The sequence below is a fragment of the Chrysochloris asiatica genome, unplaced genomic scaffold, assembly GCF_000296735.1.
Source record: "Chrysochloris asiatica unplaced genomic scaffold, ChrAsi1.0 scaffold00052, whole genome shotgun sequence".
Lineage (NCBI taxonomy): Eukaryota > Metazoa > Chordata > Mammalia > Afrosoricida > Chrysochloridae > Chrysochloris > Chrysochloris asiatica.
The window spans coordinates 12,761,854-12,785,106 of NW_006408570.1; the positions used below are offsets into that span (position 1 = coordinate 12,761,854).

The 23,253-nt window shown below is 46.0% G+C and overlaps 1 protein-coding gene across 1 annotated transcript; it reads right to left on the reverse strand.

The window, feature by feature from the left end:
• Positions 1-1,540: 1,540 nt before the first annotated feature.
• On the reverse strand, positions 1,541-20,243 carry CEP68 (centrosomal protein 68kDa). The gene is made up of 5 exons (XM_006862957.1): positions 19,887-20,243; positions 14,151-15,629; positions 10,573-10,695; positions 5,750-5,846; positions 1,541-1,710 (listed from the first exon to the last, which is right to left on the reverse strand). Exons 1-5 carry the CDS (start codon positions 20,241-20,243, stop codon positions 1,541-1,543), a joined length of 2,226 nt encoding a protein of 741 aa, XP_006863019.1.
• Positions 20,244-23,253: the final 3,010 nt, after the last annotated feature.

Sequence of the window (23,253 nt, forward strand, 5' to 3'; positions counted from 1 at the left end):
ATAGCCCTTACTTCATGGAAGGAAGAGAAAGGCATTTAAAGCTAGAAGAGTTCATTGTCCTCGACTTCTCTTTTAAATGGCTCTTGCAAGAATGTCCTGAAAGCTATTACTCCCATCAGTCAAATCAGGTTTTGGGGGCCTGAGAAGCTGCCTGAAAGGAAAAGAGAAGCATTTATTACCGGCATCATGTTGAGAGGATGATGGCACCACATTTTAGAACTCAAATGACTATGACTCAGATTACTCTGATGCAAATCTAGGGATTCTATGCTCGTAACATACCTAGATTTTATTCTTCTCACCTAGAAAATATTCTATACCGAAGTACTATAAGCGTATATTGGCTGGGGGTGTGTGTGTGTGTGTGTGTGTGTCAAAGTATGAATTATCTGTGTTGAAAAGTACAACCAGAATGTTCCTTAAGATGGCCAGACTTCATCTCTCAATACTTGGGACATACTGTCAGGAGGGACCAGTTCCTGGGGAAGTATATCATGTTTGGTAAAGTGAAGGGTAAGCAAAAAAGAAGGGGGATCTCCAGCGAGATGGATTAGCTGTGGGCTCAAGTGTAGCAAGGATTGTGAGGTTGACATCTAAGGTCACTAGGAGTCGGAGCCTAACCCCACTACCACCACCAGCACCACCACCACCACAGTTCCAGTCTTGGACCCTGCAGTTCCCCCAAAATTGTGGATTCTCATAAAGTGCTAGACAATTGAAACTCCACAGGCACCTTTCAGTCCTCTGTCAGGGATCAAAAGAAAATAGTAGTACTAAATGGTTTTAACTTGGCGTGGCGCTCTAGGCTAAGCACTTAATCACAAGGTCAATCTGAACTACAGCATCGGTAGTTCAAATTCACCAGCCACTCCTAGGAAACTCTATCCAGGGTTGCTATTAGTTGGAACAGCACTTAACAAGGCATGCCTCCCCTTACTATCCCCTGGATCTTTTTTTGAAGGAAGTGGTATACCACAAATAGTGGCTATCTGCCTGTTTGGGAGTTGCTGGGAGATAGGTGCCAAATGAATTGTGTGAGAAGCGCGGGGGCAGCCTAATCCTGGCCCTATGTGCAGAAATACAAGGGTAGCTACAGACAAAATTGTGTGACGCTGTGGGCTAATGGTGCCAGACTGCAAAGTTGTTTGAACTGCAAGGTTGGCAATTCAAGCTCTCCAGCTGCTCCTCGAAACCCTATACAGGGTTGCTATAGGTCAGAACCGACTCGATGGCACTTCACAACAACAGACAGATTGTCCTTGTGGTGGGGAGTAGTGGTGGTCAGTGAAGTGTCTGCTATAGAAATGGTATGGGGCACGCCTGGTCCTCGGCCAACAGCAGGGAGAAGTGAAACAGTCACGGGAAGCACTGCTGTCAGCTGAAGACTCTTCTCACCATAGCGGACTTAAAACCTTCTTGGCAAAGCTAGTGACTTCCTGTTGAGTATTATGGGCTGTCCTCTCCCATCTCACTTGTCTCAAAGCTCTTAGCTCAAGCTAAGACACAGCTACTGGTTAGAGCAGGAGCTCTGCTTACCTGGCTATACCCCTTCACATTGGCGTTCCTTTGCTATCAATGGCTTATTGTCAGGGACGAGGGTGCAGCCAGCCAGCATGTCCAGAGATGCTAAGATAGAGTCATACACATGATCTGCATGGTTCTCCAGTTCACCAGACTGCTCTGTGATCCTCCCCAGGACATCCTTTAAAACTGTCAAATGGAAATGAGAGCAATTAGGAAAGAAGAAAAAAAACCCACAACACACCAAAAACCCTCGAAAATGTTTCCCAAAAGACCATAGGAGAGCGCGTCGAATGGTCATGGAAAAATTCCGTTTTTTTGAGGCTTTTTGAAGCTTATTTATATAAGAGTATCTTCGCTTGCACAAAACAGGAACATAGCAGTTACTTCAGAACATTGACTTTTTTTAAACAAGGGCTCTCCAGGCATTGGAGGATCTATGCTGTTTATTTCTTAAAAGCTAAGAGGAGATCCACTGGCTCCACTTTGGTATTACTTGGGGGACTATATGCTAGTATTATGTATAGGGGTCTAAGGAGCCTGGGTGGCACCGTGGTTACAGTGCTCAAGAGGTTGGCAGAGTTCAAATCCAACAGCCACTCTCGGAGAAAGAGGTGACAGTTGGCTTTTGTAAAGATTTAGTCTCTGAAACCCCATAGGGCAATTTGAATTAGAATCCACTCCTCTTTAAATGGGGAATGTGCTCCCTTATGATTTACTGTCTCAGAAACCATATACAAATTAGGAGTTCTGGTGTGGCGCTATGGGTTAAGGCGCTGGATTGCAAAGTCATCTGAACCACAAGGTCAGTAAGTAGTTCGAGCTCACCAGCTGCTCCTCAGAAACCCTATCCAGGGTCGTTGTGGGTTGAAACTGGCTACAAGGTATATAACAACATACAAACAGGATCAATTCAATGGCAGTGAGTTTGGCTTGTGGTTTCAGCAATGTACTTGGGAATGTCTGTCAGTCCTTTCTTTTGAGTTCCAACTGAACAGACTTAGAAAATTACCTGGCAGCAGCAGTCTAAGACAAGAATGTTAGGTTAAAAGTTCATTTGCAGAAGGGATGGGCTAGATCCAGAAAGCATCCTGCAGAGCAGACTTGTTTTCTCTTTTAGAGGTGGATTCCTTTTGTGCAGCACAAAGCCTCTGGGAGCTTCCTGGGCCTGAATCAGCTGTGCTAATGCTCTCCCTAGTTTCCTGCCCACAGCTGCACCATCAGCCAGCAAAGGAAGGGAAAGCGGAAGCTGCCTATCTGCAGATGGTACTAACTGGGAGAGCAGTCCTGGGATCCGCCCTGGTAGACTGTAGCAGTGCCAAGTCATCAGGGCAAAGTGCTGCCCCGACAGCTCACCGGAGCCATGTGGCCAAGGTGACTCATCAGACCTTTGTTCAGTCCCATGATTTGTCAGAATGCAGGGGGTCCAGTTTTCTGAGCTCTGCTGGTACAGTGATTAAAGTTCTCAGCTGCTAACCAAACGGCTTGCAGTTTGCACCTACCAGTTACTTTAATGGAAGATGTTTGCTTCCATAAAGATTACTAACAAACCAAAATGAAACCCACACCGTCAGGTTGACTCTGACTCAAAACGACGCTACAGAGCTGACCTGTGGTTAGCAGCCAAGCGTCTGATCCACAGTGCCACCAGGGCTGCTTTCCATAAAGATTGTTGAGTGTCAGTGAGTAGGATCCGACTCATGGTGCCCCTGTACAGGAACAGCTGGTGGCTTTTAAGTGCTGCCGACGCTGCCGTTAGCAGTCTAGTGTTTATCCTACAGCGCCACACCAGGACTCCTTTATAAAGATATACAACGTTGGTAACATGGAGCCGTTCTACCCTGTCCTATGGGGTTGCTGTGAGGCAGAATCGACTCCATGGCAGAAGGTTGGGGTTTTGTTGGTTTTTTGAACCTTTGAGTTGGAGCTTGTTTTTCACCTTCCAGGGGGGGAAGTCGAGACTGGAATAAAAACTTTTCTGAGTGAGATTTTTGCTTTTTTTTTTTTCACTGAGCATACAAACAGGCTTTATTTTTATGATTTAGCTTAATGTCAGCAGATTCAAGACAACCTGTGATCCACTATAATAAGTATTTTAAGAACCATCAGATTGTGTGATTATGCAACAGTGTCAAAAAGTACTAAGAGAGCCTGCTTGATTTTGGTGCTGTGGCCCATGGCTAGACAGGCTTATCATCATCCTTAGGGTAAGGCTGAAGCAGAGTACGGCACTGCCTTCACTGACTGACTACGTTCTCCTGAAGACCGCAGATGTGTAGCATCCAAGGGAAAGACAAGTTCCTTAAAACAGCCATGTACAGTAGGTGGATCTCAAAATCTGGATGCATAGCAGAAAACCACAAAGCCGCCTATTTTAGCCAGCAGAATACTTTTCAGATCCCCTTTGAAAGAATAGCAAAGTGAGACTGCTTACAGATAATATTGAATTGGTTTTTAAATGGAAATAGTCTACAGCTTTTAAAAGGACCCTGCACTTCTAGACCCATGGTACAGCAGGGGGCCAGTGTGTGGGCTCAAGCCAGGCTGTGCTCTGCTTCTAGCTGGTCCCAGGGCAAGGTAGTCAGGGTCTACCTCACAGGGCTGTGATGAGATAAAAGGATTGATCTGTCAAAGGCTTCAGCACCATGTCTGGCATATGATAAGTGTTCAGTAAATGCCAGTGTAAGTACAAGTAATAAAGGAGGTGTTGAGTGCCATTGATTCGGTTCCGACTAATAGCGACCCTGTATCAGGTTTCCAAGGAGCGACTGGTGAGTTTACACCACTGACCTTGTGGTTCAAAGTGATCTGCAGTCCAGTGCTTTACAGCACTGCCCCAACAAAGAACAAAAAACAAGTTTGAAGGAACACAAACCACCACCCCCAACTGTACCGTAATAGCTCCCAGTCCATTGAAAACCCTCCACACTGGTGTTTCTCACTGCTGTTTTGCCCCCAGGGACATTTGGCAATGTCTGGAGACGTTCTAGGGGTGAAAAGAGGTGTTCTACTGACATCCAGTGGATAGGGGGCCAGAGATATTTCACAAAGACTTTGGAAAAAGAACAGCAACTCCTCACAACAGATTCCAACTCAAAAGAGTAGAAGTGCCGAAATGGAGAAATGCTGTTCCCCACCATCTCCAATGCTTCAGGTAAGTTCCTCCTCGCTGCCTCTTCTGCAACTTTGCTTATGCTGTTTGCTTCCAGTGTAAAACACCGGAAACATTCTCTCTAAAACAGCCAGGCTTCTTTAGCACTAGATTGTTCAGTTTTATGGAAAATAAAGTGCTGACTTTTGTTGGGGTAGGTTCTATGTCCTTTTGGCACAGTCCTGGTGTGGTGTGGTGCTGTGGGTTAGTGCGCTGGACTACAAGGTCGGTTTGAACCATAAGGTCAATGATTGAAGCTCACCAGCTGCTCCTTGGAAACCCTATACAGGGTTGCTATGAGTTAAAACTGATTCAGTGGTACTCAACAACGTATTCTTTTGGGGTGATACTGTGGGTTAATATTCTGGGCTGCAAGGTCAGTGATTCCAGCTCACCAGCCAATCCTTGGAAACCCTATACAGGGTTGCTAAATTGGAACCAACTCGACGGCACCTAACAACAACACAACCTTTCAGGCCAGCACTTTCCACTCTGGTAGCTTATCCTATCATGTCCCCCCCTCCCCCAAGAATAATGACTAGAAATCCCTGACACCAAGCATACTCAGATGTACTCTTGAAATCTAATTTTTGCACTTTCCTAAATTGGGATTCCATCCTGCAAAACAGATCTGAGCATGGTATCCCTTCACACTGCCCCCTACACTGTCTCTTCACCTCCTTCAACTGATCCCTGAGAATCCTTTTCTGAGTTAAGCCCTTCCTCAAAGCTTAACATAAAGCAGATAGGGAGGAAATCAGCCAGAACTGGAGAGAACAGGCTGCCCTAGACTAAGAACAGTGGATTAAAAACGGATTCACACACACACCACCACTGGGGAAATAAAAGCCAAGCCGAACAGAATGTAGTTCTTGCAGGCCTTAAACTTACTTTTTTAATCAGCTTACTTTTATGACTAAGACTGCTGGTCAAATGAGCTGGCTGCTGGGAAGAGAAAGGAGCCCAGGGGAGGTGATAGTGAGGTGCTGGGTCTGTGTGGAAGAGTCCTTCCATTACTGACTCCCCACCAATAACCCCTGGGCCTGCTGCTGAGAGGAAGCCAATCAGGCACCTCACCTGGGGTATTATCCAGTAGACACTGAAGCAGCAGCTCTCCTTTCTGTAAGACATTCTCCGTCAGGGACTGGTGTTCATCGATATCTTTCTTAAATTGCTTAAAGCAGAAAAGAAAAGAGCTTCGTTATGACCACTTTGTAATAAAAGTTATTCAAAATGAATACCACACAGAGGTTGATTCCCCAACATTGCAAACCCCCCCAATCACACAACACAGCAGTTTAACTTCAGCTTCTTTGAATCCAAAGAAAATGCAGTCAGTGTTTTTTTACATTTACACTTGACGGCAGTTCTTTTCCCTGGCTGAGTGTGGCTCACTGACACCTTGGAATCGGCCTCACTAAACAGGGTTCCCTTTAGCATAAAACAAGATCTAATCTACTCTAGAGGGCACTGCTAACCACAAAGTTGGCTGTTCAAACCCACCAGGGCTGCATGGGAGAAAGATGAAGCTCTCTGCTCATGACAAGATTTAGTACTGGAACCCTGGGTACGGTTCTCTATGAGATGGAAATCAATTGTATGGCAGTGGCACAGAGACCCACACAGAATCTATTGTTAAATTAATGCCTCTCCCTTCAGTACCTCATTCTAGCAGCACCTACAGGACAGAGTCCCCTTGGGCCTCTATCAAGGGAATCCGGGAGTCTCCTAAGCAGCTAAGTTCCAAACCTCATATAGTTATTGGTATTTGATGTTCTTTAGCTACTGAGAAGTGTCTTCTAATCCATGGTCCATGGTGAAGAACTTGGTGGTTCACACTGAAAAGTAAAAAATTTTGACTTTGGATTTACTAGTTGTCACCCTTCAGTTTTCCTTTGTCCTGATACTTAGTATCTGAGAAAATGAGCCAGTTAAGATATGGGACTGAGTGCTCATCTCTGCACATGCTTTTCCTCATACTAATAAGCAGGAGTCCCAGCCTGAACCACACATGCACAGGCATGAACCACACTACCACTCCTCCAGAGGGAGAGGATGGCAGTGCAGTCCCACCCTATGACACAGCTATGAGGGGACACGGAAGGCGTCACTGACCTGCAGGGTAACTTCTGGCTGTGATCTCAGCTCTCCCCACAAAGCCAGACAGTGGCCCACAGCTCTTCTACTTGGCCCTGTGCTCTGAGGGCCTTATGTCATGGCACCTGCCAAAGGCCGGCAATTCCTTTGCAGAACCTACCCTGGGGGCACCTCTTTGGGCTCACTACATACCTCGGCCTCAGCTTTACCTTCCTCCAGCTCACTCTGGGCAAAGGGACTGGTGGAAATCGTCACACAAGTAGGAAACAGCATTCTTAACCAGGGTATTCCTACCACCCCCTTGGGAATAGGCAAGGTCCCTGAAATGTTAGTTGGCTTTCAAAGTTGGAAAACAAAGGCTCGCTTTCCTTTCAGCCAGAACAGAGACTGAACAGCTGGAGCTGGGGTCGGGTGGGGTGGGGTGCGGAGTGCAGCTTCCAGGCACTTTTCTGGCAAAAACCTGGTCAGGTTATAAAGTTGTAAAAGTGCAAAGAACTTTGCCAGGACGCCCTTTCTGGACTACTATGTGACCACAAAGACCTCTATGCCTTCCGGAAGTTAGTAGGAAAGTTTGGTCAACTCGACAAGCTGACAGTTCTGTCAAGACTCACATTATACTTCTTGTCATTGAGAGCCCTGAACTCGCTGTCAACTCCTAACCAGCCCGTATGGGGTTTCCGAGGCTATAAATCTCAGTGGGAGCAGAAGGCCTCACCTTCCTACTGCGGAGTGGCTGGTGGGCTCTAAACAATTACCTTGTGGTTCACAGTCCAGTGCTTACCCTATGGAGCCACATTATACTTATGTCAACGACAAAATGTATCATCCCAGTAAGGGTCTTTCTAAGACTGAAAGGGGAACCTATAATTATGCCAGAACAATAGGACATGTCGTCATTAAGTGCCCTCAAGTCAGTTCCGACTCATAGTGACCCTGTATATGTCTCCAAGGAGCAATTCAAACCAACCTTGTAGTCCAGCACATTAACCTGCAGCGCCACACCAGGACTCCAACTAGACCATTTGTTGTCATTAAGTGCTGTCGAGTTGACTCCGACCCATAGTGACTCTGTATAGGGTTTCTAAGGAGCAGCTGGTGAGCTTGAAGCACCGACCTTGCAGTTCAAACAAGCTACCCTAAATGTGCTTGTTCTAGGACTAAGTTAACCAGAACCCACAAATTAAAGAGATTTTTTTTTAAAAAACAGAACCTTAATGAATCTTAAGGAAAACGGCAATAAAAACCCAAAAAACAAAACGCCCTAAATAAACCAAAACCCACTGGAATCCTAGGGCTATTGATCAGAACTTCTGTCATCTACACGGTGAAACACACATGTGAAATGTGGCTGGTATAAATGAAGAGCTGAATCTCCATTTACACTTATTTTAATTAGATTTAAATTTAAATAGCTGATTGTAACCATGGCAATGAGACGATACGATAGAACGAATGTAAAACTAATGTTCTCCCATGTAAACTATCACATAATTCACAATAAAACATTTAAAAAGAAAAAAAAAATTAAAATAGCTGTATGTGGACTCCTGGTGTGGTGCTTTAGGATCAGTAGTGGACAAAAAAGTGTAAGGTCAGCAGTTCAAACTCACCAGCCGCTCCTCAGGTGGCTGAGTCAGCACTGAACAACAACAATGTGGCTGCTGAATGGACAGTGCCTCTCCATACTTACCAGTCCTGAGGCATTTGAAAAAATTAATATGCTACAAATTACTCGTATCTTTACATCATTTTATTTTGTTGCTGTTGTTTTTGAGAATTACAAGAGTAAGTCAAAAAGTACTGCTACTAGGGTTCTAGTTCATATGTGGTTTTATTCCAGACGTGCGTGCGCATGTCTCTGTTACCAGTGGACGGCTATGCACACACTGTCACCTTAGGGTGCCTTCAACAAAAAGGAGGGTGTCAGAACACTGCGTGAAGAGCAGCTAGCTCAGAGCTGATTTTCCCATCAGTCTTTGTACGCAATATGGAAGCTAATGAAGATGATTTTATGGAACAAATCGCACTTGGATGAGTCTTATTTACCAATAGGATCCAGAGTAAGATCCAATCAAAACAAGGGCTTCTGTGGGTATCTGGGGCAGTCAAATTCAAGGTAGAGAGGTCAGCTCACAAGGTAAATGACTGTCTTTTGGAATTACCAAGGGGTCATTTGATAGTTTTTCTCCAAGGACACAAGATGATCATGGGTTGCTGATTAGGAAGAAATTTTAAGAACACTGAAAATTGCAATGGTGGGAAAAGGGCCAGTAAATTTGCTCCAAGGAATTTTTTCCACCACAACAGTGTACCTGCTCATTGTTTGAGGGTAGCAAGGTCTGTCATCAGAGAATTCTGTTGGGAAACTGTACTTCATCCACCCTACAGCCCTGACTGTGCCCCTTCAGACTTCTTTGTGTTCCCCAAACTCAAAGAACACTGGAAAGGAACATGATTTGATTCCCTCAAAGATGCCCAAACTGCCATTTTGACATGGTGTAAATCGACGATTGCAGAATTCTTTGGGAAGGGTCAGAGAGGTGGAAAGACTGCCTTTAGAAGTGTACAGACCTAGATGTACTATGTAGACAAACAATAGCTTCACATTTTGATATTTTTATTTAGTAAAGCTATTTATGATTTTATAGCAGTACTTTTTCACTTACCCTTGTGTCCATAGCACAACACCAATTCTAGTTCTACATGGACCATTTAGTGACACTGAGGGCATACATTCTTTGAGTTGTGTAACTATTCTCACCCTCCTTTTCTGAGGTATTCCTCCACCATTAGTGGCCTCTTAAAGTCCTAAGGTGCACTCTGGTAGTGCAGTGGTTACGAATCGGACTGCTAATCTTAGGATCAGCAGTTCAAAATTACCAGCTGTTTGGCAGGAGAGAAAGATGAAGCTTTCTGTTCCTGTAAAGCTTTACAGCCTAGGAAACCAAGTACAGGGTCGCTGAGTTGGATCGGACTTCACGGCACATAACAACAACATGGTCTTATCTGTGCTGCAGGAAAATGCACTGGACCACAAGATCAGTTTGAGCCACAACGTTGGCGGTTCAAACCCACCAGCCGCTCCTCGGCAACCTTACACAGTTCTACTATGAGTCGGAACTGACTCAAAGGCACTTTACAAGGTTCTATCTAATGTTCTGAGTTGCTGTTGCCACTTGGATCCCCATGCAGTTTTTAAAAAAGCATAATACTCATGGCACACATTTCCTATTTGTTAAGCTAAATTATTGTTTCGTTTTAAGATGATTTCAGGGGATTTTTGGTTTAAGGTTTAAAGATTAGATAATCTTTAAAGATTAAATAAACTAATCAGGGCAATAGTTTCAGGGGTTCAACTACCCTCCTTGGCTCCAGAAAGCTTGGAGTCCATTAGAATTTGAAATTCTGCATTTCCCCCATCTGCATCAGGATTCTTCTATGGAATATTTTAATCAAAATGTTCAATACTGGTCGCCAGGAACCAGTCAGTTCTGGCCTCATGGCAATGGCGGCAATTGTTACTGGAGGCAACTAGCTACACGTTTCTTATCTTCCCTTAAGTATTTTTGATTGAAGATAAATGTAATGTATGTTCCCCTAACTCAATTTGGCCAGGGAAATAATTCATACATTTTTAGAAAAGTTTTCAACATTAAAAATTTGGAAAAGTGGTTTTTGATTAGATTTCAGGTAAAACAGTTACTTGAGCCACAACATACCAAGAAATTTTACTCTACAATCCGGTAAGTGAGCTACTACCACACTGACAGTGAACGAGGCAGAAGCTAGGACCACATATTTACCCGGTAAAGCTGCAGAGAAGACTTGAGGCCTGTAAGACTGGACTTGTGTGGAATCAAATGGTCAGTCATGTCTGCTACATTATACAGCCAGTGGATCAACTCTTCCAGCTGAGAGCAAAATGTCTGCTTAGGCAAACAAAGAAAGCATATTGTTGTTAGAAGAGATATCAGATGAACTCCTTTGGAACTCTGCTAAAACCAGCTGAACTTGACAGTCTTTCTATAAACATATTTCTCACAGACTGAAAGAACTGAAACACTCCTTTTGGACTGGAGTAGAAATGCCCTAGTAAACAGAAACAGTAGACGGCTAGTCCCAAGGTTGTAAATTTTGAGTTAATTGGAGTTTATTCATATCTCTGTTGCTTTTCAAGTGCCTTATCATGGCCACTTGAGTTTATAAATTAGTAAAACTTTTATTTGGCATCTGTTTTCATTTCTTTACTACTGTAAGTTTCTATAGACAAATAGTTTGCCTAGTGAATGGGTGTTATTTGATTTTGATAGTTTTGTTCTATAACTTAAATTTTAATAAAAAGCCCTGGTAGCATAGTGGATTATGAGCTGGGCTGTGAACTGCGAGGTCAGTAGTTCAAATCCACCAGACCCTCCATGGGAGAAAGATGAGGCTTTCTGTTCCCATAAAGATTTAGTCTTGGAAACCCTATACAGGGTCACTGAGGTGGAACCCGCTTAGTGGCACACAACCACCACCACCCTTTCCGTGTCTTAATCACAAAGCTTTCCTTTATTATTTTCATTAGTATTTCTGAATCTGTACTTTTAGCTAGATTAATAAACTGTCATTGTTGTTGTTGAGTGCCATCAGTCTGACCCTTAGCAACCCTGTATAGGGTTTCTGAGGAGCAGCCTGCAATTCAAACTGACCTTGCAGTCCATCACATTAACCCTACTTAATGCAATTTCTCAAGAAACAAATACACTGCTCATGCAGCACACCATCACATGGATTAGTCATCATCACGAGGAATGACAGCATTTAAAAACTGCATTCTGCTTACAGTAGGCCCTCTCTGTCAGCATGTTTAGAGGGAAAGAGATGGCTCTAATCAAACAACTCTACAATAAGCCTGAACAAGACGTCACTCTTGTTTGGAGTCCTCGTGAAGATCAGACGGCAAAAAAACCAACTGAGAGATCACCATGAGTTCAGAAAGCTTGTTTAGCTGCTTTCTAGGTAGCTCAGCAAAGTTCAGGGTTTGCTCATCACTGTGATCACCACTCATATCTGACCAAGAGGAGGCGATGCTGTACAGCATGAAATCTGAAGGCCTTTCCCCTGTGCATGACTCCAGCCTAGCAGAGCTTCAGTCCATCTTGCGCCCAGATTGAAGGGTTGAGTTGCCAACTGTTCTTGAGTACTCATGCATCCTGACAGCCTAACTATCAAAGCTAGAAACAGTATATTTTAAAGTAGGTTTGGGGCCAGGAACATTCCTGGAGGCACATATTGGTTGTCTGGTTTTGATGTCATACCCTGAGAGTCCCCTCCCTGCTTTCTGTAGGTTGGCCGCTGCTGTCAGTCATGGTTGTGGGAGGAGACTGCTGTGTTTCCTATGCCCTATATAAGGGTCCTGGTGTGGCGCTGTGGGTTAATGCGCCAGACTACAAAGCAGTTTGAACTGCAAGGTCGGCGGTTCAAGCTCACCAGCTGCTCTTCGGAAACCCTGTATGGGATCACTGTGGGTCGGAACTGACTCGACAGCACTTAACAACAACAAATAAGGGTACAAGGAGCTCTGGTAGTGTAGTTATGAATAGGGCTGCAAACTGCAAGGTCAGCAGTTTGAAACTACCAGCTGTTCCATGGGAGAAAGATGAGGCGCGTTCTGTTCCTGTAAAGATGTACAGCCTTGGAAACCCAGTACCAGGTCGCTATTGAGTCAGAACCGACTCCACAGCACATAACCACAACAACATCCAGGAGCCTGCCCTGGCACTTTTCCAGGGCTCTCTTCCCTTGATGCTTGTCTCCTCTCTTCTCCTGTCTCCGCAACCCTTGGGATTCCTGGTGTGGCATCATGGGCAAATGTGCTGGACTGCAAGGTCCTTTTGAACCACAAGATTAGCAGTTCAAGCTCACCAGGTGCTCCTTGGAAACCCTACACAGGGTCACTATGAGTGGGAACTAACTTGGAGGCACTGAACAACAGCAGCAAAAGTTGTCCCTTGTTCTAAATCCTCTCAGCCTGAAGAGACACCAAAAATTACAGGCTGAGAAAGCACAGTTGTGTGAGAGCAGAGCATCTAAGGACGAGGCAGGGGGACAGCCCAGAGGGTGTGCCTGTCACAGAGCCCAATCCTTGGTCAGCACCATGTCACTCTATCAGACTCTTGCTATGGAAAATAAATGGCTATAGTCATGACTAACTTGAACACATCACCAAACCCTACCAAGCTCAGACAGGCCCCTCAGCTCTATTGCTGTCGGCCAGGCACTTTCGCTCTAGTAGTACCTCAGGCTTTTCTCACAAAGAAGCATACGGCAACATTGTGGCACCATGTTAAGTGCCATTAAGTCGGTTCCGACCCATAGCAAGTCTGTATAGAGTTTCTGAGGAGCAGCTGGTGAGCGTGAACCAGCGACCTTGTAATTCAACTGGCCTTGCAGTGTGGTGCATTAACCCACAGCGCCACACCAGGCCTCCACACGGAAGGCTACAGTCCCACTGTGCTAGGAAGCGGTGCAGGCTCAGGGGAGAGGATAAAAGAGCCTACTTAAAACCTTCAGGTCGTGTCCCCAAACTGACCCCTAGGAGGCGGGGGCAAGAGTGACCCTGAGTTGAGAGCCACTCAGCCTGAACTTTCCTCACATGTCTGATGGCGAGAAGCTCTGGATATAATGATTTCATCTGCACATCATTTCTAAGAGCCCAGATAGGCAAGCTGAAGAGAATTCGTGAAAATTCCCAAGGCAGCAATACCATGATTCCAATTCAGATTTGATGTTGATGTCCTTTGCATGGAGTACAACATTTATCGCTGCCGTATACAAACAGGTAGGCTAACAAGTCTAGAAAATGGTGCATATCATGTCCAAAACTCTGGGGAGGCACATCACTTAGGTATGCTGAAGTCTGAGAAATCCTGCAGTCCAGCAAGCCTCTGGCCTTTGTTCAGCTCCGTGGTTACTAACTGTGTCCAATCACACAACACTTTCAAGGCTGAAGTGCTCTGGTGAGAAGTTTGGGGAAGCAGCTGGGTGGTGGCTAAGCATTCAGGCCCTGCAGACAACCTGCCTGCTAAGTGCGCAGCCTTAGGCACATTACCCAACCTCCCAGAGCCTCTTTCTCTGATGGTAGAATGCGAACAGTGCTATCTGACAGGGGTGTTAAATGCCTTTGAGTCGGTTCTGACTCACAGCAATCCTATATAGGGTTTCAGAGGAGCAGCTGGTGAGCTTGAACTGCTAACTTTGCAGTTCAAACCAACCTTGCAGTTCAGTGAATTAACCCACAGTGCCACACCAGGACTCCCTGTGACAGCGTGGTGAGAATTAAATAAGGTAGGGTGCCTGGCAGAGGAAGAAAAGTCCCTTAAATGCCGAGTGTCTTTACCTTCACACATTGCACAAGCGATTCCTTTCCCTCATCTCCTCTCCTGGGAGGCTGCCTGTCAGCATCTGGGTCTGAGAACACCTGCTGGTCCAGCATGGCTTGACAGGAGGAGTGTGCTCTCAATTGTCCAGAGGGCCTCCCCAGGGCCCGACTCCTCACCAGATTGCTTTCCCCGGAAGCATCTGGGGCCCTGACCAAGGAGCGAAGGGCCTCTGGGAGTGCAGCCCTAGCTGCAAGCTGGCTTTGGCTAGAGTGTGACGGGAGTGAAGCCAGCCCATCACTGTCCGAGACTTCCAGGGAACTCTGTCCTTCAGCAACCCCAGCAGACAGGGGTACCAAGGTAGGAAGGGAACCTAGATATGAAACCAAGTTAGAAACCTGTGTCAGTCGAGTGGGCAGGGCAAGATACTCATCTTCACTTTCCACCTCCTCTTCTACTTTCCATCCAGGTGCTACACAGGTGGGGCGCGGTACTGTCTGGCTGGCCCTCTGCTCCCTCTCTGGCTGGGTCGAGGGCCATCCTCTGCCCGGTGTCCTTACCGTGGGAAAGCTGCCCTCTCGGTGCATGCCCACGGGTAGCCGGACCTTCGAGCCCCTCAGGGCTGGCTCTCTGCTCTGCCATGGAGCAGCCCTCCGGCCTGGGGCTCTGGGGGTTGATGCAAGCTGGTTACAAGATGGCACCCCCGTGCTGCCCTGCTTCTGGGGCACTCCAGAGAGCCAGCACTTACGGCTTGGGTCTTTGGGACCAGAGAATAGCAAGGCAGTGGCTTCTGCTGGTGGGCAACTGTGGGCAACATCAGTGGGAGATTTTAAGGTGCTTGCTGGGGAGACAGAGAAACTATCCAGATCCACACCAGAGTCCTGCAGCACAGGGTCCGTTCGCACATGGCTATCAAGGTGCTTTGGCCTCAGCGGGTAAGTATAGTCAAGAAGATCTTCGTACTCTTTATTTGGGTTCCAGAGAGGGGAGTGGCGGTCAGGGGAAGGAGGCAGGGAATCTGGCAGCACGCAGGCCCAGTACTCGGCCTGGAAGGAGAGGCGCCTCCTGTTCAGTCCAGCAGCTCCACCTTCAGAGGACACAGGTGGTGGTGACCAGTGGAGCCGAGGCCCTGCCCCAACCACAGATAGGGGTGACTGGGGGACAAACAGTCCCAGAGAGGAGGAGACTTTGGCAGAACAGCTCTGAGGTGCCACCTTCTCCTGGCAGCTCTGGAGAGTGCTGACTGGGGATGGTGCAGAGATGCTGTGGCCAGACAGTTGAGGAGCAGTAGCACCCGGGCTCACCCCAGGTTCCCACCTTGATGGGAAAGGGGAACCTGAGACATGAGGCTGTTGGCTGAGGTCCAGCACCTGGGGCGACTCAACTGGGGACGGCTCATCTTCAATATCAGCATCATGTCCTGAGCAAAGGTCTGTAGTTCTGGGAACAGTAAGAGTCTGAGGTAGTGCTTCAGAGGCAGGGCACTTGGTCTCTTCCAACTGTAAGAAAGAAGAGGAAAAAGCATTCAGGTGACAATAATCAAACCACATTTCTTCCTTAGATGACAAGCTGGGAGATTTCTTTAGAGGCCCAGATAACATTCAGGAAAAATCATGAAGGGAAAAGTCTGCAGCCTGAGGAAAGAAGCAGACAGAGCGTGTTCTGCTAGAGGCAGCACTGTAGTCTTCAAACTAACCTTTCGAAAGTTGTTCCTCCACAAATATCTAGTTCGTGAGGGCGAACTCGGACACGTCTGTCCTGTCACAGTGAAGTTGGAATACACCACCTAACCTTGCAGAATGTCCATTATTTTGTGGCTGAAACGAACTGCGTCTGAGCCCAGCAGGCAGACATCCCACACCCCCTCAGTTCACATATGAGCAGGAACTCAGTCCTGGCAGAATTAATCATTCACCTCTGCTTCTTTACTGCCACTTTTTCTCTCCCTTATTGTTGTTGTCCTGACTATACAATGCAAAATGCATACCAATTCAATAGTTTTATATGTACAGTTAAGTGATATTGATGAAAGCCTTCAAGTCATCCTCTAAGTTCCTCCCTCATTAAAATCATCTCACTGCCCACTAGGTTCCTATCACATCTTGAGATGCTGTTGCCAATTTGATCTCACACTCATAGATAGTTCTTAAAAGGGGAGAATACTCAAGGCAGACTTTTTTAACTAGCTAAGCTAAACTTACTGCTGATGTTCAAGTATTTTTGGTTTAAGGTTTAAAGACTATCTCAGGCCAATAGTTTCAAGGGTTCATACTTTCTCCATGGCTCCAGAAAGTCTAGAGTCCATGAAATTTGAAATTTTGTCCTACATTCTCACCCTTTTGATCAGGATTCTTCTATGGAATCTTTGATCAAAATGTTCAGTAATGGTAGCTGGACACCATTTAGTTCTGGTCTCATGGCAGAGAATTCTCCATGAATTTTTAATCTGTCCAATGGGGAATTCACCCTTGAGGGAAAAAGAAGAGCAGAGTGGCTGAGGGCATGAGCACTGGAACCAGACAGACTTGACAAGAAACCTTTACATGGCCACTTTCCAGTTGTGTGACTTTGAGCCTGACTTCCCTGACCTATAAAACTAGGGTAAGAACAGTGCCACCACATCAGGACACGAGGCTTAAATGCACTTGTGTGTGAAAAGCACACAGTAAAAGCTCAACAAACAACAGACTTTATACAAGAATTAGACTCAGATTCATGAATCTGTGTTTGCTTATTTGCTTCCAGCTTCACTGAATCTGACTCACAGCTGCCCGGACCTCCCATTAACCCTTACTGTCCATCAGGTGGACTGACCCTCTGTTCTCTCCCCAACAGTCATGCACTGAGCTTCCTCACAGGATGGGGCTCTGTGGCGGGAGCTGGCAGCAACCAAGGTCACAATGACAACGAGAAAATCAAAGCTATTCCCAGGAAAGGCAAGCTGGACATACACATGTCAGGACTGGGAAGGACAGATCATATGGCCATTCCCTGATTATATGAGGGTGGAAAGGTTCAGTGACCTGCCTGAGGCCTCAGAACCTGGTAGAAGCCCCTGTCCCAGTTGACTCCCATGAAAAAAAGTTGCATTTTTATCAAGGAGGCCCAAGAAATTGCCCTTAGGACACCAAAGTAATAACATAGGCTACACGCACAGTGGTGGACATCCTACTTCAGTGACTAGTGATTCAAGCCTTAAAAACTCCAGAGTGGCCATCTAAGGTGCAACTCTTGTTCTCTCCCTGTCCAGAAGACAATGAGTCCAGTGATGGATAGACCACGTGCACATCAGGATCCATGACCGAAACCAGAGCGAGATGGTGCTCCAACTATCACTATCACTATCAAAGGCTCTGAAAGGTCCTGGATAGAGCAGGAAAAAATGTGGAATAGGAAAGAAAACAGGAAACACAGGGAGGGTGTTGGATATGTGATGTTACATCACGGGACTGCAATCAAGGAGATGAAACAAAATGTCTATGAACTATTACATGTAAAACTGATGATTTGTTCAGTAACCCTGCACCTAATTCACAAGACAAAAAATTTTAAATATATAAAACACTACAAAAAGAGTCCTGGTGTGATGCTGTAGGATAAAGCATTGGACTGCAAGGTCGGTTGGAACCACAAGGTCAGCAGTTCAAACTCCCCAGCCGCTCCTTGGAAACCCTCTACAGGGTTGCTATGGGTCAGAGCCAACTCGATGGTACTTAACAACAACATACACAAAAAATATAAAATCATGAATGGTGTGCACCAGGGCTGTATTTTCATCATGCTTAGTCAATTTTTATACTCAACAAATAATCCAAGAAGCTGGATTATGTAAAGAAGAACATGGAATCAGGATTGGAGGAAGACTCATAAATAACCTGAGATACGCAGATGATACAAGTGAAGAAGATGCTAAAAAATGAAGATGATTTAAAATACTGATGAAGATGAAAGACCATAGCCTTCGGTATGGGTTCCACCTTAATGTAAAAAAACCCAAAAATCCTCACAACTAGAACAATAAATAACATCATAATAAATGGAGAAAAGATTGACGTTGTCAAAGGCTTCATTCTACTTGGATCTACTCATGTGAGCAGCTGTGAAGAAATCACACGACCTACAGTACTAGGCAAAGGAGCTGCATAAGAGCTCTTCAAAGTGTTCAAGGGGCAAGTTAGAGGATTAAGGTATGCCTGACCCAAACCATGGTATTTTCAATCACCGCATATGCACGAGAAGGAGCACTGGTAGCACAGTGGTTACAAATCAGGTTTGTAACCTCTAGGTCAGAAGTTCAAAACTACCAGCTGGTCCATGAAGGAAAGATGAGGCTTTCTGCTCCCATAAAGATTTACAGCATCGGAAACCCTATACAGGGTCACTAAGGGTCGGAACTGACTGGCACATAACCACCATCACCACCACTATATGCATGTGAAAGTTGGACAATGAGCATGCAATTGGAGAATTGAAGCCTTTGAATTATGATGTTGTAGAAGAACACTGCAAGTACCATGGACTGCCAGAAGAGCAAACAAATCTGTGTTGGAAGAAGTATAGTCAGAATGCTCCTTAGAATCCAGGAGGCCAGACTTCGGCTCTCATACTTTGGCTATATTATCAGGAAGGACCAGTCCCTGGAGAAGGAAGAACATCACGCTTGGTAATGTGGACAGATAGTGAAAAAGGGAAACCCCCAACGAGATGGACTGGTACAGTGGCAGCAGCAGTGGGCTCAAGCTTAACAACAGCTGTAAGGATGGTGCAGGAGTGGGCAGTTTGGTGTATATAGGGTCACTATGAGTCACAGCCGACTTAACAGCATCTAACAACACACACAAAAAAAACTAAGAGGAAGCTAACGCTAGGAGAGAGAGAAGGAAATTCCCCTTGTCCAGAAGCAGGGCTGCCACAGGGGTTCCAAGGCTCAGACGAGCTCCCTAGGTACCCTGAGGGTATAAGTCACTGAACCCTCAGGAGCAACAAAGCCTGGGCACCTGCACCCCAGTCTCACTGTTGAGCTCACCAAACCAGAGTGCCCAAGCCATTCTGGGTAACAGGCTCTTTGCCATGGAATCCTCAGTCCTCTAAAGGTCACCCACCAGTCTACACTAACTGACCCTAGCCCATGGTTCAGCTTTCCTGTCACACAGCAATCGGGATATCCAGGCTCCCCACCACCCTTGACTACACAGTGACTGGGAAAGTATGTGACAGGAGGAGAAAATACAAAGCACAAGGGGGCTTCAAAATCAGACATGACAATATCACCTGAAACTCAATCCCAGAGAGGAAACAGACATACAAGACTGAAAATAACATAAAGTAAAAGGCGGAATAATATATGTACAAAACTTCCAAATGAAGAGAAAATCAAGTCAATTTCAAGAAAATATTAACAAACCTAACTGTAACTCTAAAAACTAGACTAAGCCTTACTCCTAGCCCTAATGCAACCCCTAATCCTAATCCTAGTTCTAACCATAGCCCTAACATTAAATGAAGTTCTAGGTCTTGCCTATACCTTGCCATCATCTTACCCTATCCCTCATTCCTGTCCAAACCCTCCCCCCCGCCCAAAATAAGCTTCTCCATTAACCAGTCAACATTAAAATAAAAAAACACTTCATGGAAAAATTCGATTATCTTTTCATTCTATTTTTCACAAATTTTTTGAAGCCCCCTCACCTAATCCCAAAGGATAACTGTAACACTGGTTGGTAAATTGCGGTGGTTCCACTGGCATTAGTACCTACCTGGCTTCTCACAGAGTGCAGGAAGTCTCCTGTCCTCATACCAGCAGGACTTAGGCAGCCAGGCGGAGGATTAGACCCACCAGCTACCACCTCTCTGCTGATGCTGCTGACCTGCAGTTGGAGGGTTTTTGAGGGGCTGCCAGGCTCGGTCCCAGCCCAGCAGTCAGGGGCTGGCAGCCCCTCTGTCCCCAACACAGGGGAGGCAGGCCCTCCCTCAGCTTCCAGGCGTGGTGGCTGCTCCTCACTCCCTGGCCCCAGAGTGTCCATCTCCTGCTCCCTGCAGCTCCACCTCCCACAGGGCCAGGCCTTTGGGTTCAAGGACGCCTCCACTTCTGCCTTTTCTTCACCCAGGGCCATTGAGCAGCCCCTAAGTCAGGTCCCTAAAGCCTTCAGCTCCCTACAAAACAGAGGAAAGAGAGAGAAGAAAATAAATCTGCATTTGTATCCAAGCAATCTTACTTGTCATTGATTAAAGAAAATGCTTTGCTCACAGAAGGAAAGAGACACATAGTGGCCACTTTTTCAGAGAAGGACTGAGGTGTATCTCCTAATTTCTTGGCCTCAGAACCTTTAAGGATGACAAAGCACATAATTTTGTCCACTTTTATAGTGGAGCTACTATTCCCAGCAACAAGCACCCAGGAGGGTCATTGCAGGTCTAAGTCAGGGTCAAGGTCTGGGCCCTGCCTAAAGTCACCTTCTGCCCCAGTCCCTTTGGCCCGATCCCATTGGGTAAGAGGCCCCAGCCTGGGCCCTCCCCTGGGTCTGTTGTCACAACGTCCCTGTTGGCAGGTGGAACAGACCTGGCTCTAGAGCTCAGCAAGTTGGGGCATGCCCAGTCCTCGGCTGAGCCTTGCAAATAATGATCCCAAATACAGAAACCACACCTGTTCAGAGGATGGCCAGTAACTCCCACCAGCTTGGATCATGCTTATCTTGGGCTTGGAGGGACACCCAGGTGGGTAACGGTAGTAATGTTCACCTAGTGTGTGTGTGAGACAGGGAATCAGGTAGCCAGCAGGCAGGAAAGGGAACACAGGGCAAGATGAAGAAAACATATTTCTGGAAATACAACCATACCAATATGAAGAGTCTCAGAGACATTGGAGGAAGCCCAACCACAGCTAAGTGCAACAGCAAGGGTACTAGCTGCAAGCACTGGGGGGGTGGTGGGGTGGTGGGGGGGGTGAGGGTGGTCTGTGGGCCAAAATTTCTCCTGTTAGGAGAAAGATCAATTTTGGGAGGGTTTGGAGGAGACAAGGGAACTGTGAGACCTTACTCATGTTGTCTGTGGCTGCTTGCTTTGCACTCTGGTTAACCTCAAAGCTCAAACCTAGATAGAAATAGCCGCACTGCCACAGACATGTGAAGAGGAGGTGCTGGCAGCAGTCGGGGACCCGTGGGTGCATCCTCTTTCTGTTTGACTCACAGGAGGGGAACCAGAGCCTGGGTGGGCACAGTCTGTCATGAAACTGTCTCAGACTAGACTGGACACCTGAGGTCCAGACTCACCACTGGGGACTTGGGAGAACACACTCACTCACATGAGCTCTCTCGCTCACTTCTCAGACCACTACAGGCAGCAGGAACTAGTCAGGAAAAAAAAACTTTGGGGGAGGAGTAGGCAGTAAGTCACATGGCTCAGATCATGAGCTGCAGCCCTAAGTCTTTCTCTGTCCTTGCCCCTCATTCCTCCACCTAAATGAGTCAAGGCATGCAGACATCTGTGACAGCGCATGGTGTATACGTGTGTATCTGAGGCGGAATCAGTGGAACAGGTCACCCGACCAGGAAGGAGCAAAGGAGCCAGAGCAGCCACATTTTCATACCAATCTAGCAAACTAGTAGGGGCAGCAGTTTGAAACTACCAGCGATTCCATGGCAGAAAGATGAGACTTTCTGCTCCTGTAAAGATGTACAGCCTCGGAAACCCTGTACAAAGTTGCTATGAGTTGGAACCGACTCCACGGCACATAACAACTCCCACAAAAACAGGTAAATCTAATTAGTTTTCATGTTTGTCTCTTGACACATATGCAGATAAACAAACACTTCCATCCCCCCACTGTCTTTTAAATACAAGGAGAAAACTGTACAAGACATACTGTTTAGAACCTTGCCTTTTTCCCCCAACAAAGCATCTTGGAGATGGTTCCTTAGCAATACACAGAAAGCTTCCTCTTCCTTCTTTACCTCTATCTAGTACTGTGTTCCACTCTAAGGATGCACTATAGCTATTTTAGCAGACCCTGAGTAAGAGAAAGTTGGTGATTTCCAATTTTTTGCTATTACAAACACTGTTGCTATGAATCAGCCCATTTGCAGGTGTGGTAGGAGATCTAGAGCATAAATACACAAAAGCTCAGAGATTCAAATCCAGGACTGCTAGACTCTAGAACCTGGGCTTCTTGTGAAGAGCGAAGGAGAAGAGGGCAGAGACACAGAGTTTCACAGAGCCACAGTCTCCCCTTGTGGTCCTTTCAATAAACTGCAGATGAAGATGTTCCACGGCGAGCTGTTTCCAACAAGGAGTCCATGTAGTGCTGTGGTAAGCACTCAGCGGCTAACTAATTCAATGATTTGAATCCACCAGCCAATCTATGAGAAAAGCTGTCGCACACTGCTTCCACAGAGAGTCACAGACTTGGGACCTTGAGGCTTCCCTACAGTGCCACTGGAAGTCAGAATTGACTTGATGACACTGGGTTTGAATTTTTAGTTTTGTGTTTACATACCTATGGGAAGAAGCCGGGAGCTCTCAGTTTTTACTTTTTTGCTCCATTCCTGAAAATCTTCAATGACCTCTGTAGGGTCATGATAGCTGGCTCCTGTTGTTAAGTGCTGTCAAGTCGGTTCCGACCCATTGCGACACTGTATAGGGGTGCCGAGGAGCAGTTGGTGAGCTTGAACTGCCAACCTTGCAGTTCAAATGGCTGTGCTGTCTGGCACCCTTTATTCCATTTACTTCAGCCTCTAGACAGGGGGCTGGAATCAGATGACGCTGGATCAAGAGAGGGTACTTTTTTTTTTTTTTAATAATTTCTTTTTTATTTGTCCTTTCTGGACTGTATTAATTTAAAAAGGTATCCATTTATCCTGAGACAGGGATAGTCAGCTAGAATTATAAGCTTGTCAGGTGACCCCTCAAGGTGACTTAAAAGTTTACATACAAACCTGAATTAGGGTAAGATGGTCTAAAATGCACCATTAGCAATTTTCATGGAAATGGTATTTCTGGAAAGACAGAAAAAGATATTTTGTGAGTCTAAATAAGGTGACCCTTCATAGTCCTGTTTATCTGTCTGACAACTTATGCTCTTACCCTGAAGCCACATAAGTTTATCACTTAGGATGAGAAGTTAGACAG